Source organism: Lasioglossum baleicum, chromosome 6, assembly GCF_051020765.1.
Source record: "Lasioglossum baleicum chromosome 6, iyLasBale1, whole genome shotgun sequence".
In the NCBI taxonomy this organism is placed as follows: domain Eukaryota; kingdom Metazoa; phylum Arthropoda; class Insecta; order Hymenoptera; family Halictidae; genus Lasioglossum; species Lasioglossum baleicum.
Window position 1 is genome coordinate 18,798,041 of NC_134934.1, and position 15,686 is coordinate 18,813,726.

Here is a 15,686-nt window from a genome sequence, read left to right on the forward strand (position 1 = left end):
TATGCACCGAGCACCAAGGACGCCTCAAGGTCATCAGAGACCATTCTCGATTCGAATACATAATCGACCCAAACATATACACTACATATAGGTATAGGTGTACAACAAAAACTATCATGTTTACTGGCGCAGAGATTCAAGGTAGACGCGAATTTTTTTATCAGAAAGATGACCATTCACCTTCCGATTCGTCTTCTCTGTGTCGAAATGAAATAAACTTTCTCCTCAAAAGAACAAAGAAAAATCGTATTGTACTATTACCGCGCGCAGGAACCGCAAAGGTTTAACTTGACTCTTTACACAGTTAAATATATGTAATATTAAATCGTATTTAATATTCGGGTGAATCTCTGATACTTGTACATTTTTTCGAAAATATAATTTGTATCTTCGCAGAAATTGATATACCGATACTCTATATTACATATCTACAGTCTACAATTTCAAATAAAATGTATCTAATCTATCAAGTATTATATCAAGTGGGATCACAGCTGGACTTTATTCAACTATAAAATGTCGTTTTTCGAAGACGAAAGCATGTCCACCTCCCCAGGTGTATGCTGCGATAGCAGCAAGACACCAGCTGTATCGTCAAATTTTGGTTCCCCCGACTTCTCGAAACCACAATTCCACATTTTATCGTCGAGCCACTGAAAGTCTTGAAAGAGTGTTGAATTGATCGGGAAAAGTGGAAAAAGTTGGCGATATTCATCTGCTTGGAACGAGGCACTTTATCACACCTGTATTTGTGTTGTTCACTATGTACATGTTGTATACTCTTTGCCTAGTAGGCGCTCCATAAGCTCCATAAGCTCCATAAATTGGTGCGTTATGGACATGCATATGTGTAAACGGAGACGAATAAGTAAGTCGGAAGACAGGTCAGCATTCGAAAAAAAAGCAAAAAAAAAAAAATAGAGAAGACACGGAAAGCTCGCCTGTCTAAACAGTTACTAGAACGGTGCGATAACGCGGTGAATTTTTCTCTTGTTTAGGGGCAACAACAACACACCGAATTGCACGGGCTCTCTGGCGAGCCTGGGCGGCGCCAAGTCCGGCGGTAACACTCCGATGAACCCATCCCTTCAACAGAGGATAAACTTCCTGCAGAGTCACTTGAGCCAAGCACCGATGCCTTCCGTCGCCGCCAAGTAAATTCATTAACTGTGTTAAAACCCCTTAATGGACGTGTGCACTGACTCATTAATTTGTTCGTGTGCCTCTGTCCCACTTACTCGCCCAGATTATGTGGAGCCGGCCATTGAACGACATCATTATTCAATTTCAATACTTAATTCGCCCGTAATTGTTTCAAGAATCCGAGACAAAGAATACACAGAGGATTTCTCGATAAGTTATTCTACACATTACCTTGGAAGGACTAGTAACTACTAGTACTCTCTTCCAACCTCTTTCAAAAAACAAAAACAAAAGAAAACTCCAGCCGTTTGGTCCAATTTTTAAAAATTTATTAGCTTTAAAAGGGTGCCTGGTAAATATTGACAAAAGGGGGCCCAACTTCATCTTCACATATGTTGTCAAGGTTTACATTCCGAACAACTTTTTGTGCCCATCGCTCGGTCTTAGTTTCGAAGATAATTGTGAAAAATGCACAAAGTCGTATACAGTATACAGTATACAGTATACAGTATACAGTATACACTAGTATACAGGATCTCAAAGGGAAGGGGTATAGTCCGAGTTGGTTGGCGATTATGTATCGAGTACGTATTGTCGGGCCGATCCAACGCCCACACGCAAAACATAGAAAGATTATGGAAAGAATACGGAGAATATCATTATACAGTAATTATATTGCTGAATTTTATATTTAAAAAGACGTTATACTCTCGATAACAGTATCGATATATATATATATATATATATACATATATTATATTTTTTAAACTAATGAGCTTGTGCTCATCCAATATCCAATAAACAATTGATTCAAGATATTAATATTTGATTTTTGAGTATCCTTGATTTATTTAAAGCTTTCTCGCAAATATCTCGAAAACTAAGACTGAACTACGGGTGGGTGTATGTATGTATGTATGTATGTATGTATGTATAGGAAAAAGTTGTTGAAAATGTTGACCTTGACAACATATATCAAGGGCAACGCGATCGGAGCTGGGTCCCCTTTTGTCAATATTTACTATTTCAATATGTAACGATATCATCGTAGCAATTTCGTTGAATATGCTTGTTCGATTGGCTAGAATGTTAAGATGCCTGTATGTTAAATTAGGTGGAATTATTCATCCGAAAATGAAAGTTGGAACGACAGTGTGTGGATGATCGCTATATGTGCTAAGAAATTTCTGAGTCACCGTATCGGTTGAATTGATTAACTGTTTCGACTCGTTAACGAATATACGGTGACTGATTAATTTGAATACATGGAATTGATCAGGAACAGGAGACAACTAACTCTGTCATAATGTCATAGTGTAGATTTAGATCTCGTTTTATTCTTCTGTGCAGCGACAGGTCGGAATACAGAAAATGTAGATGATCATTATTTGAAGTAACAAATTTCTGAGTCACTGCAACGGTTTTCCGTAACGGTTCCAGTTATAAAACTGGAAGGAACTTGGTTGATGAGCTGATAAAACAAGACCAAGTCTTGCATTTTAATGCTCTCGGTTTTCACAAAGAAAGACTTAAATGTTAAGTACTTAACGAAATTAGGAATGAAATGCAAGTTTCTTTTGGTCCAGCTCGGCACTATACCGTGGAAAGAATTGCATATTTTCGGAACTTGCATATTTACAATTTATTTTAGTATAATATACATATGTATATCCATATTGAATACAGGAAACTTGCATTTTATTGTACATACACCTATATGAAATAGTTTCTCAGTACTAAGGCGTTCAATTATTTTTTAAATTGTGACTTTAAACTGCGAAACTAAGAGATAGTTGATTTTGCAACAAAGACTGTACACTGTACACGTACCATATAGTACATGTATATCTGTCTATACGTTATGATTAATTTCAGTAGAAAATCTCCAGTGATATTGACATCTCGGTGACCCTATAAATAATTAGTTGTTTGTATAAAAAGGAAGTGATTTGTATAGTATAGAAGTACAAGTTAAAATTTTTAAAGAAAATTAAATTTACCGGTGGCACACTATTGTACAAAATGTAAATACCTGTTGGAAATAAATGTATTTGTCTTTCACCACAATTAGTTTTTAATTACAATGTATGTTTAATTACATGCATAGAACACAACACGCTGTGTTATTAAAGGATTACACTTCTATTTCTTTTTTATTTGAAATAATATATCTCTTCAGTTCTCTATGCTGTGTGTGTATGGCACAATCTTTGAGATTCGTTTTCTTTTTTCGTTTTACGACGAAAACGATCACTCTACAGGCGTGCGAGAACGCGCGAACGCGAAAATGTCGGATCGAGAGAATTTTATTCGCAATCGGGGGACACGGGTTCTCGAAATTGTCTGTCCCGGCCCAATACCTTCCCGATCTGTCCCGACCATCGGATACGACATCTCCGACATTTCCGGGTTCTCGCACATATCTAACGATTACCACTAAAACAACTGTCCGCAAATGTATCGTACTATTGATTAACAGGTATTTTTGTTTTAACGAAGGAGGCGGCAATTGCCGTCTATAGAAGAGGCTTGGAACTTACCCATCAGCGCTGAGATGTCTAGCAGGCAACAGCAACAACAACAACCATCAAGTGGCCCAGGTTATAAATATGGTAGTACACCTTCTGGTCCGCCACCGCCTTATCCGCAAGGACAAGGCCAGAATCTGAATACGAAGAGATTCAAGGTAAGCTTTTCGCGATGATCTCGTGACGAAACTAACTCACACACAACTCGTCGTAATCATATAGTTTTCACAATCGATACTAAAATTAGCTAAACTTTTAGCCAGGAGAAGAGCCAGTCGTCTCCCCGGGTACACAGCAGAGGCCACCACCACCACCATTCTACCTTTCACCGCAACAGCTTCAGATGCTACAGTTTTTACAACAAAATCACGGCAGTTTAACGCCGCAACAGCAGGGTCTGCTTGCCCAGTTGCAGCATCAGTACAGGTCCATGCAGCAGCACCAACAGCAGCTCAGGCTACAGCAACAACAGGCTGCGCAAAGAGGTTTAAGGCCTGGACAGCCTGGTTACCCGACTGGGTATAATCATACGCAGCAGTTGGGACAGCCCGGTGTCATTAAAAACTATGGAATACCTCAACAACCGGTATACACGGTTTTCTAACACTAACATGTTTACATTGATTGGGTATATGTTGTAGTGTGTACGGTACACGGCGTACACACATCGAATTCACTTGAAATTTCGTGGAATAGATGAACTCCCGCAACTCCCAGTATCGGAAATATTATAAATGAACTTATTGTTAGCTAACCCATCGAGGGGTAACTCGATTGAGAGACGCAAACGTCGCCACAGACGTATAGACGCGTATACACCGAATTCACTAAGAAACTAATAAAGAGCCACAGCTGAAGCGAAACTTTATATATTCAGGGTCCTGTCCCCTCCGTCTATGTACAACCCCTACAAAGTTTCATATCTGAATACGATGTGTCGCGACCATACCGTTCTACAGCTCATCGATCGATCGATCGATCAAGTATCCATCGCTTTACACGCTTCTCTCTATTATAGTTGCAACAAGGTGGAACCGTTGCGTTACAGACAGGATTTTCGGACTCGAACGTGGGTTACAACACCGCGGCGGCGACCGGGAACAGCCAGACACCAGGAATGCCTTATAAATCCGCCTCGGATCCGAACTTCCCCCAGAGACAAATAGCTGCTTCCGGACAGTACAACCAACAATATCAGCCTAACCAGTACGCCGCCCAGGGTTACACGCAGATCTCATCGACAACGAGTAACTACCCGGAGGGTTCGGCCGGGAACAAGGACTTGGTGGGGGGAGTGACGGATCAAGAGCTGCAGGCTTTATTATCGCAGAAGGACATCGCAACATCTTTGGCGGAGGATCTGTTGAAGCACTTCGGGTCCGAGGATTTGGACGCGGTGAAGGAGGAAGCTCCAAGTATTATGAACAACGGCACTCTGAGCTCGGGTCCGTTCTCGCCGTCGAACCTCGATGGGGAGACCGAGAAGATGAAGGAGGTGAAACTGGAGAAGGTGGAGGATTCGCAACCGTCGTCCACGTCCACGAGCAAGTTGGAGACGACGTACGAGAAGAGCAACGCCAGACAGAAACAGAAAACACCAACAACCCCGGCGGCGGCGGTGGAGACTGTCAAGTGCGAGGCGACGTCCAGTACAAATAAAATAGAATCGGTGAGTCGAGTAGTCGAGCCGGTGCTCAAATTGGAGAGTCTGTGCGAGTCGCAGCCCGAACAGAAGCTCAGCATAGAGATGGACGCGAAGAACCTGATCGAGGCGTGCAAGGGTCAAGGACTGAAGGGTGTCCCGAACTGTTCGATTCTAAGCGATCGTTCGCCACCGCCAGCGCCGCCGGATCCACCAAGCCAGAGGCTAACCAAGGAACAACTCTTACCTCAGACCCCTAGCGTCTACTTGGAGAATAAGAAGGACGCTTTCGGACCTCAGCTGCAAGAGTTTTGCCTGAAACACCCGATAGCTGTGATCCGCGGCCTAGCGGCTGCCTTGAAGCTGGACTTGGGCCTGTTCTCGACGAAAACCTTGGTGGAAGCGAATCCTGATCACGGTATCGAGGTCAGAACTCAGATGCAACAGACCAGCGACGAGAACTGGGATCCCGTGATGGGCAGGAAGGTCTGGGGCTGCATCAGCCACAGGAGCCACACGACGATCGCCAAGTACGCGCAATACCAGGCTTCGAGCTTTCAAGAAAGCTTGAAGGAGGAGAGGGATAAGGCTCAAGGTGTTCACATCACGAATATGTCCGACTCGGACTCGAAGGATAGCACTGGTGCTGTCAGGAGGAAGAAGAACACCTTCGGATTGGCTGGTCGGCCGGGAGCGAAAATGCTGCGATTTGGGACCAATGTAGATTTATCGGACGAAAGGAAGTGGAAGACGCAGCTGCAGGAGCTGATGAAGCTGCCAGCGTTTGCTAGGGTTGTGTCCGCTGGGAATATGCTCAGTCACGTGGGCCATGTCATTTTGGGAATGAATACCGTTCAATTGTATATGAAGGTAAGAGGAGAGACGATCTTTTTCTGATTTTGCAGTTGACGCGATGCGATCCACATATAGGATGGTTTCCAAGATTTTAGTTCGTTACAGGTGCCTGGTAGCAGAACACCTGGCCACCAAGAGAACAATAATTTCTGTTCGATTAATATTAACATCGGGCCAGGGGAGTGCGAATGGTTTGCAGTGCCTGACGCTTACTGGGGCGTGATTTGTGCTCTTTGCGAGAGGAATAATATCAACTACCTTCACGGTAGCTGGTGGCCTTCTTTGGAAGATCTATACGAGGAGAATATTCCTGTGTACAGGTTTCTACAAAGGCCTGGCGATCTCGTCTGGGTTAATGCAGGTCAGTATAACGGGAAAAATCGGTAAATCGCAAAATGAAACCCCTCTTTGCGGAGAGCCGAACAAGTCACCGGGGACCGCTATCTACAATTGTATATTTGGTTTCTTTTTTCCATGGGAAAATGCCGTCGGACCTCTGAAGATTAATACAAAAATAAATCAATAGATTTAGTGCTACCGAATATATATTAATTTCAGGTTGCGTGCATTGGGTTCAAGCCGTCGGCTGGTGCAACAACATCGCCTGGAACGTAGGTCCTCTGACAGCCCGCCAATATCAATTGGCGATTGAACGCTACGAGTGGAATAAACTGCAATCGTTCAAATCTATCGTACCAATGGTGCACTTATCCTGGAATCTGGCTCGGAACATCAAAGTGTCGGACCCCAGACTGTTCGAATTAATTAAGAATTGCCTCTTAAGGACAATGAGACAGTGCTGCTTGATATTAGAATTTGTGAAAAGTAAAGGTGTCGAGGTTCGGTTTCATGGACGGGGAAAGAACGAAGCTTCGCATTACTGCGGGCAATGCGAGGTGAGAGAGAGAGAGAGAGAGAGAGAGACATCTTGGCGTAAAAAGATGAATACAACGAAGAATAGATGATAATTGTTGTTGCGTTCGATATCATTGCAGATCGAAGTGTTCAACATCTTGTTCATAAGGGAGCAAGAGAAGCGACACGTGGTGCATTGCATGGACTGTGCACGCAAGCAGTCTCCGTCTTTGGAAGGGTTCGTTTGCCTAGAGGAGTACAGGATGCGCGATTTGATGGACGTGTACGACGGATTCACCCTGCACACGTCTCTCACCACTACTCCCTCGTCCGCTCAGTCTAGCCAGTCCTCTTGAGGTTACATGCAGCACAGATATTTGGACTTCTTAGGCACGCTACAGTGACTTTGATAGAACAAATTCTGTGTTTGCATAGGGGGGACTTTTACGACGGTAACCGTCGCGCGTTCAGCTACCTGAGAGCTACCGAAGAAAAGAGAAAGAGGAAAGAGGAAAGAGGAAGGCGAAGGGGGAGAAATCGAAAGAGTTTCAGAGACTCACGTTGGACCGTTGAAACGCCGAAAAGATGCATTCTCCGGTTCCGTTGCTGATTCTCATGGCACGCACAACAACGCTTGTTGGCATACTCGAGAGTCGAGGCAATCGCGAGAACATTCTGACAATTAGTTAGCACTATTTGTACAGACGATCTTTATAGGTTAGTGGCCCTTCAACAACAACGCAACAATAACTGTTCCAGCTCTCGGGGGGGGGGGGGGGGTATGGTGAGGTCAAAGCTACGGGGATAAAACGGATAGTACATACAAACGAGAGAAGACTGCGTTTTTCTTTGTAAATTATACGATTACGAAATACCAGGCGTAATTCTTTCGATAAACAGTTCGCATGGTCGTTTTGCGATAGCCTCGCGATACGAGATGTGATAACACACGTTGAACCGCGTATAGTTTCACTTGGAGCTTCGGCCGCATCTTATCCGTCTCGTGACGTGGCAAACGCGTTACGCGAAGCGCGTCGCGTAACAATGCTTTAACGTAGACACGTTTTCTTCGTTGCTCTATCCTTCGAGAACGCGCGTGTTCCGACTATCCGGAACACATTAATTGAATCGCGATTGAAACATTAAAAGGAATGAATGCGCACCGTGCATCCCCTACGAAATTAACCGCCATCTTTTCGACAATCTAATCTATTGTTTTGAAAAGCAGAAAAATTGGTCTAGTTATGTTGATTTTTCTGTTGAGAAAGGATTTTCCCAAATGATACTTGACCTCTCGGGTGACATTGAATTTTTGTCATTTATTTATGAAAGAAACGATTTTGCGGGAATATGTAAATCGCAAACGTGCAATGGACCGCACAATAAGTTTGTTGAAAATATTTCTTTGATTATCGCGGAAACACTTGGAAAATAATGGTTAATTTCTGGAGATACACGTACAGAGAGAAGAGAGGATGGTTAGAGGTGTTATGCGTGCAAAAAGATAAAAGGAAAAGGAAAAGAAAAAAAGATTTGAGAAAAATGTTCACTGCCAATTACGGGGGATAGGTAGAAGGATTTCACGTGGGAATTATCAGAGTTAGGCTGTCGTTAACTACTGTTACGGATTAGAGTACGATTGTAAAGTAAATCGCGCGCGATGTTGCTCAAACCCGTACGTAATTGTACATTTTTGTAATAAGCGGTCGAAAACGATTAATTGATTTTTTACGGGAGTTCTAGAGAACGTTTAACACACGGGTACGCGCGAATGTCCTGCTGCCAGTGGCGCTAAATTCAAATTCGAACAGCAATCGACAACCTTTTTCATATCACGCTTAGACTAATTACTCTAATTACCGGTACATAATAGGCTTTTCTACGAACACGAATGGCAGAATGAGGACACACAGAGGGAGGAGAGAGATGAGAGTAGGCGCAGCAGTAGAGCGAATAATCTTTGCTTCGAACGAATCAATTAACGCATCGTTGCGGCTCTATAATATTTGTATCATAGTACGTACGATTTGTATAGTTATAAACTAAGGTGTAGAACGACTTGACTTCCACGTTTAGGGCGGGGGAAGTGGTGTGTTGCGGAGACAGCCTGCGTTGGAGAAAAGGACAGCCAGCCTGCGTTTCTCAATTTCCGAAATTTCGGAATTTCTCTCGAGAAGGAAAGCGTCTGTGTTTTGATTTTTTTTATTTTCTCTTTTTAGGGATCACGACGAACAGAGTTTATTGCTAGGTCACACAAGTTGGAATTTTTATACGCTAATCGGGATAAATGCTGAATGATCGATCAAACGATGAACAATTGATTGTGTTTATTTGTTCTGTAAATATTAATCAATTTTCCCGCTATTTATTGTCGTCGAACAAACTCGTTTCGATCAACTTGAATCGAGTACAGATTGATTGATCTATAGTATATATACATATACAATTTAGAGAATTAGAAGAGGCGACAGATGATTTTCGAGCGATTTGTTGAAACTTTATTCGATTCGATTTTTCAAAGAAATCTTGTTTAGCGAATCTGAAGGCGGTGTAGGGAATTTGGAACGTTGAGCGACGAAAATTGGGAAACGCTGACACGTATATTTAGTTGGTGGGAAAGTAACGCGATTTTGTTGCAAAATTGGCAGATTCTAAAATTTAGGCAATTTCACCAAAAGTGTAACGCGTTCTTTTCCCACCAACGAAACACGCGACAACAGTCGAACAAACCGGAAAAGAGGGGATCGTACCTTACGTGAGAGAGAAGGCAAGAAAACGCGTACACGCGCAAAAGAAAACGTACCTTCAATTCACAGTCTCGTCAATTCCACATTGGCGTTTAGCAGCGCCAAATGTACGTGCCAGAAACAAAAAAGAAGTAATGAAAACAAATCTTACCTACCGCTGCTAGTGTATAAAATGAGAGAGAAAGAAAAAAAAGTAATGCAGTTCTTGTTCCGCCGAAAAGATGTATTTTCACAGACGCGTGAGAGAGAGAGAGAGAGAGAGAGAGAGAGAGAGAGAGAGGGGGGGGGGGAGAAAGAGAGGGAGAGAAAGGGGAGAAGAACATGTTAGGAACAAACAAACAAACAAACAGAGAGGTAGATAGTCTGTACATCCGTAATTAAGATGTATTTTTGGAAAAGCCCTAGGAATGCTAGTTTCACCGAGAGAGAATTTAGTTGACGAGTAACGACGATCGCATTTCTCCTTTCGTACAGGATGATCCGTCTGTCATCGACGATGACCGACGGGTGATCAATTTTTCGTGAAAAAAACAACCGGAAAATCTCGGATCCAGTTTTCGCGACTTCGGTTTCGTGAAACCGTTTTTTTTTTAACGACAAAGAGAGTGATCGAAAAGAAATAAAAATGTAAAAATTTTGGTCCAGGTTTTTGGTTCATTTGCTCGCGAAGAATGGCACCGCTCGTCGACTGTGCCACTAATGACGGAGCCACGCTGTATATGCGCGACCAATTTCAACGTCGCGTCATTCTATTGCAATATATACATAATATATATATATATTTCTACATTATGCATATACAGCAGTGGCCGCGCATGTAATACAGGTTTCCGGCCGTGTGAATCCGCCGTCTACGATGTTTCGAATCGTAACAAAATTCAAAGCGTCGGTCATCGGTGACCGGTGACCGGTGACCGGTGACCGGCGACCGGCGACACTGGACGCACAAAATTGGGAAAATAAATCATTTGTCGGACTCACGTGTGTAACATTCAGCTTTAATCGCGGTGCTCAACTTGTTAACCGGGAGGACGACTTTTCACTCGTCGTTCGTGATGAAATTTTAATTTTTTCTTTTCCTTAATTCGATCAACTACTTGTATCGCAATCGCGTAGGACCCATATTGGTGTAGAGTGTAGACTATATATTGTATTTACGCTAGAGAGAATGTCTGTTACGGGGCAGTTTTGCTTAGAAAATAAAATCGCCTGGTCAACGAAGCTGTCAACGAACGAACGGTTTCGAAATAATTTAATCCTTTGTGCTCGAAGCTATTTTAGTTTTGAAAGCCAGACATTTTTCCAATCTATTACGACAATATTCCCATTGTGTATATGATATACATTTTCGTTGTACAATTGTACACATAGGTGTACTACGAGTGTATACGTTATCGAACACATTGAAATGGATCGTTCACAGGTCAAAACGATTAACCATGTTACCGGTCAAATCGTTTGTTCGGTAATTCAGTTTTTTCATTGAAAATCAATTCTGTTAATACATAATTCGAGTAAGCACCATTCGAATGACGAAAATTCAAATTGGCTGTGAACGAACGAGTGGCTCGATTCACATTCTACACATAAGTATACGTTGTGTATTCGCTCAAGCCGTACTTGAATGTTAAATGCAATCATTTATTCAGCCTTTGCACTCGGAGCTACTTTAACTGGAAAATTAAACATTTCTTCCTATAGAATTTTTGTTCGTTTTATGTGTGCGCGAACTTGATATGATACCGGATATATTGGAATATTTAAATGTTTAACAATCGGTTACCGGATACCGACATCGTTTTGATATCAGAATCACCGTTCGAATATTAAGGGTTAAATACCAAGAATAAGTTCAACGCTAGAATCACCGAACACAAGTGAAAACGACTTGTTCCTAATTTCTTCTTTTACGATGCAATGTAAATCGATTGCGTTTAGTACTCGCTCACAATCAATATCAGTAGTAGTACAATGCAAAAATTCTTTTCACATATTCGAGTCGTTGTTCGAGCGCAAAGAGTTAAAAAGTCCAGGTTCGGAAAGTAGCCGATTTTCGTTGGGACACGTTCGTAGTCGGATCAGAGAGAGTAATGATCGCTGTGATAAATTTCAACCTCCCGGTTTCGGTTTCGTTAGCTAAATTGCTTTGACTTTGTGGGATATGTTACGGGTTATCCGGGTTGTTCGGATAGTGCAGTGAACGCGTCAGTGCGCTCCGACAGTGGGTCATCGAGACCCAGAGCCGCCGCCGCCGCCGCCGCCGCGCCGAGTCCTACCATTGATGGATGAAAAAGCTTCGCGAAACCCTTGTACCCGGATCGAAAAACAAGGTCCAGCCGCATTCCGCCCGGTCGCAGCCATCACGAATGCGTACCACCCTTTACTCGCCATCAGCCGTCACACACGCTTCACACAGTGTCGTCGTCACGACTAGACATCGGATTTTATGCATTTACGAGAAATAGGGGCGTAATAATGAGTAGGCGTAATTTAAAAATAATACGTACGTAATTGAAAAATTTGAAAATGCATAAACATTCGCCGTCTAATGATATCTAAAATTCAGCATCCGTCAAAGTACATATTCTCGCATCTCTCCAGTTGCATGGTTAGTTAGAGTCGCGCGCGATCCTGCGACATGTTAACGAAAAAAAGAAATGATAAAGCCCGCTACGCGCATCCGCTTTTTAACGTACGGCGACCGTGCGGAATCTCGCGAGAAACATATTTTTCGGTAAACTGTGTGTACGAACGGTTTCTCAGTTTCGTACGGGCAGGGCAGAAATGGCCGTCGCGTTTTGAAACAGTGGTCTACGAACTACCGACGAAACAGCGAATGCTTTTTCCGAATTTTCTGTAGAATCTGATAAAGTACAAATCACGTATTTCTCGAATACTCGATGACAGGAGCCGATCTACTTTTTCATTGACGCGCGAGACTCGACGAAAGACGCGCAATAAAAATTCGTACTACATACAGCGTTTCACAATGATCTTTTACACTTTACACAGTTTACAGTTTACACTTTACACTTTACACTTTTAATCGCGTTGAAATGATTTACTCGTGTTCATCGATCATGGTTATTCCCACGACTATGTAACTATTTTTACTTTTTACAGAGTGATTTTAAGAAATTCGATACTTTTATCGCGGTGTACCAGTAGTATGAAATAGTAAACAACTTGGTTGATATTTCGAATCAATTTACAAAAGATAACGTAACGATGTATTCAATCTTGGAGAAAGTATACTGTTACAGTTACAAAGTGTTTACGTACTTGTAGTAATTCTTTCAATAAAATTCATCTTATCGAGTGTGTTTATAAATTGTGACAACATTTGTAATCGATTTTTCAGTTGTGAAAAAGCTTCGAGTTACTTTCGGATCTTTATAATTGTTATTCCAAACGTATACGTATATCAGTTTCAAACCTGAACCAAGAGGTTTGCTGTCGAAAATAAAATAAAGATTCTATAACAAATCATTCGAGTTTAATCTTCCCTCTGTTCTAGCGATTCGCTAGGGACGCAAGCGATAGATCTGCTGTTTTTTTTCAGCAGGCGAGTATTTTATTCGATCAAATTCTACACGAAAGATCCAAAGCTGAAATCATTCTCCGTGACGCTATCGTGGAAAGAGTAGAAAGGTAGTCGAAGCATGATCTCAAAGGACGCTAATTTCCGAGCGTCCTGTATACCCGTCGTATATGTTAAATAGAACGAGCACCGAGCACACAGTCCGACAGAGAGAAACGTCAAGTCAACAAGAAAAACAAATACAGAGAATTTATTTTTTCCGAGGAACTGCGAGATAATATAGCGCGCGAGAGGTTAATATTTTCAAAGTCTCGTCTTGTAAAACCGTAAGGAACCAATAGCAGTGGAGGAGACTCGAAGCAGCGAACGAAATAACAAATAGAATGACAAACCGTGACGAATGAAAGAGAGGGAGAGAGTGAGATGATAAGAGCAAAACCTTGTGAAACTGTATTTTGAACGTGAGAACATTCACTGCCAAATTGTGATAAAGAAAAAGAAAAACAGATCCCACCTTCGAAAACCCCCGGGGCGTTTACCGAACTTCTGATCGCATTGACCAATTACTTTTCCTCCCGAATATAGTTACCGTGAGTTCTGCACATTCGATATATATATATATATATATATATATATATATATATATATATATATATAATAGAAAGATATATGTAGATAAATAAATATAATAGTCGTCTATATTTTTCCTTAACATCATAAGATTATGATTAAAAGAAAACAGATATGAATTTAGAATGAAAATAGCGTTGACCAATGCAGCTAGAAACGAAGGAAACCGCTCCCTATTTTAAGCGTGCAACGTCTTAAATGATACAAAACGAAAACGAATCCGTGTAAAACACAGAGAGAGAGAGAGAGAGAGAGAGAGAGAGAGAGAGAGAGAGAAGAGAAAATCAAGTATAGCTCACAGAGTAGGGCAATAATCAACTAATATTTAAAAAGGACTAACAGTCTTTTTGAAAGTTAGTCATAGCAAAATAGTCATTAGTCAAAACTTTTTGATTAGTTAGCGATAACTAAGTGGCAAATACTTGGTCACAGCTCCAAGTAATCGTTAGCTATTGCTTATCAGTGAATTAGGATAGTTGATGATCAGTCATCGATCTTTAGTCATCGGTCACTATTGTGCGATTAACACGCATTAATATTATTAATTAGTTATCGGTCAAGTAATGAAAAAGTTTTACCAATGACTAATTTGCTATGACTAACATTCGTAAAGACTAATAGTCATTTTTAAATATTAGTTGATGATTGCCCTACTCTGATAGCACGTAACGATATTTTTCAAAGAGGGACATGTTTTTCCGTTCTAAAATAAGACATCCGCGCGGACCGCCTATAGCGCTCTCCTATAATAATTGTATGTTTACGTGTACAGTGCCTTTGTATCCTTAACAGAACGAAAAAGGAGAAGGAAAAAAAAGAGTGAATGAGCAAGTGAAATTTTTAATATACACACGCAGAAACACACAAACACACATTAACAGCCACATGCGCCAGTTTCTTCTCGAGAAATCGATGGTTTCGAATATTTTGTGTTTCTCGTTTTGTTCCCGCTCTAAAACCGACATTTTCAATGCTCCAGAAGAGATGATCGATTTCTCGGGTTTTTAGAAACGATACGAGCGGTGAACGCTCCGCCACCGACACATTCTTCGAGTTAGTTTCAAATTGTAACGATGATTATAACGATACGATTCAATTTAATGTAATTAGATTCTTATTCAGGTACGTTGTAAAAGTGTACAGAGCGTCGGAATCGGGCGATCCCCTTCGCGCGAACGGGATCGCGCTGTAGCTAGCCTTATTATTGTCATTACGACTTATTGATTATCATGGATTATTATTACGGTTCAGTGAAATATATTTGTGTTGGCCAGAACGGTGTAATACACAGCGACACGGACCGAGATTTATGTCGTGGAGCTGTGCTGTGTACATTATATGATTATCGACACACTAAACGCTGCTGCCCTTGTAAACTTATCGATTAAATTGACTTTTCCCAAATCCGTCGTATCGGCGTCTATTCATTTATCCCATATTTAATTATTAAAAAATAAAATTCGTCGCAATTCGGCCATCACCTCGACGAGCAGCCTCGACACGTTTCACCCCTCAGGAAACTTCTGCCGTCCGGAAACCAGAGGTGCTTGGGGATATACATTTTGTAGCATTTGAGGCTCTCTTCGACATCGGAAACAAGTCTCATGCCGATTGCCCTATTTGGCTAAATGTGTGTAAAATGATGCATTCTTTCGGTTAGTCGAGTAAAAACACGTGCGAGAGGATGCATCCCGCAGGCTAGTCGAGTAAAAACACGTGCGAGAGGATGCATCCCGCAGGCTAGT

At 41.7% G+C, this 15,686-nt stretch overlaps 1 protein-coding gene across 3 annotated transcripts in view; it reads left to right on the forward strand.

Moving 5' to 3' along the window:
* The window catches only part of Utx (Utx histone demethylase), a 111,466-nt gene extending 96,121 nt beyond the window's left edge, over positions 1–15,345 (forward strand). For all 3 annotated transcript variants that reach the window (XM_076425844.1, XM_076425846.1, XM_076425847.1), the window contains 7 exons: positions 999–1,154; positions 3,643–3,829; positions 3,931–4,257; positions 4,690–6,183; positions 6,274–6,529; positions 6,727–7,064; positions 7,164–15,345. In XM_076425844.1, the coding sequence (XP_076281959.1) occupies positions 999–1,154; positions 3,643–3,829; positions 3,931–4,257; positions 4,690–6,183; positions 6,274–6,529; positions 6,727–7,064; positions 7,164–7,379 (2,974 nt within the window). In that variant the 3' untranslated portion in view covers positions 7,380–15,345. The remainder of the gene's footprint in view (positions 1–998; positions 1,155–3,642; positions 3,830–3,930; positions 4,258–4,689; positions 6,184–6,273; positions 6,530–6,726; positions 7,065–7,163) is intronic.
* Positions 15,346–15,686: the final 341 nt, after the last annotated feature.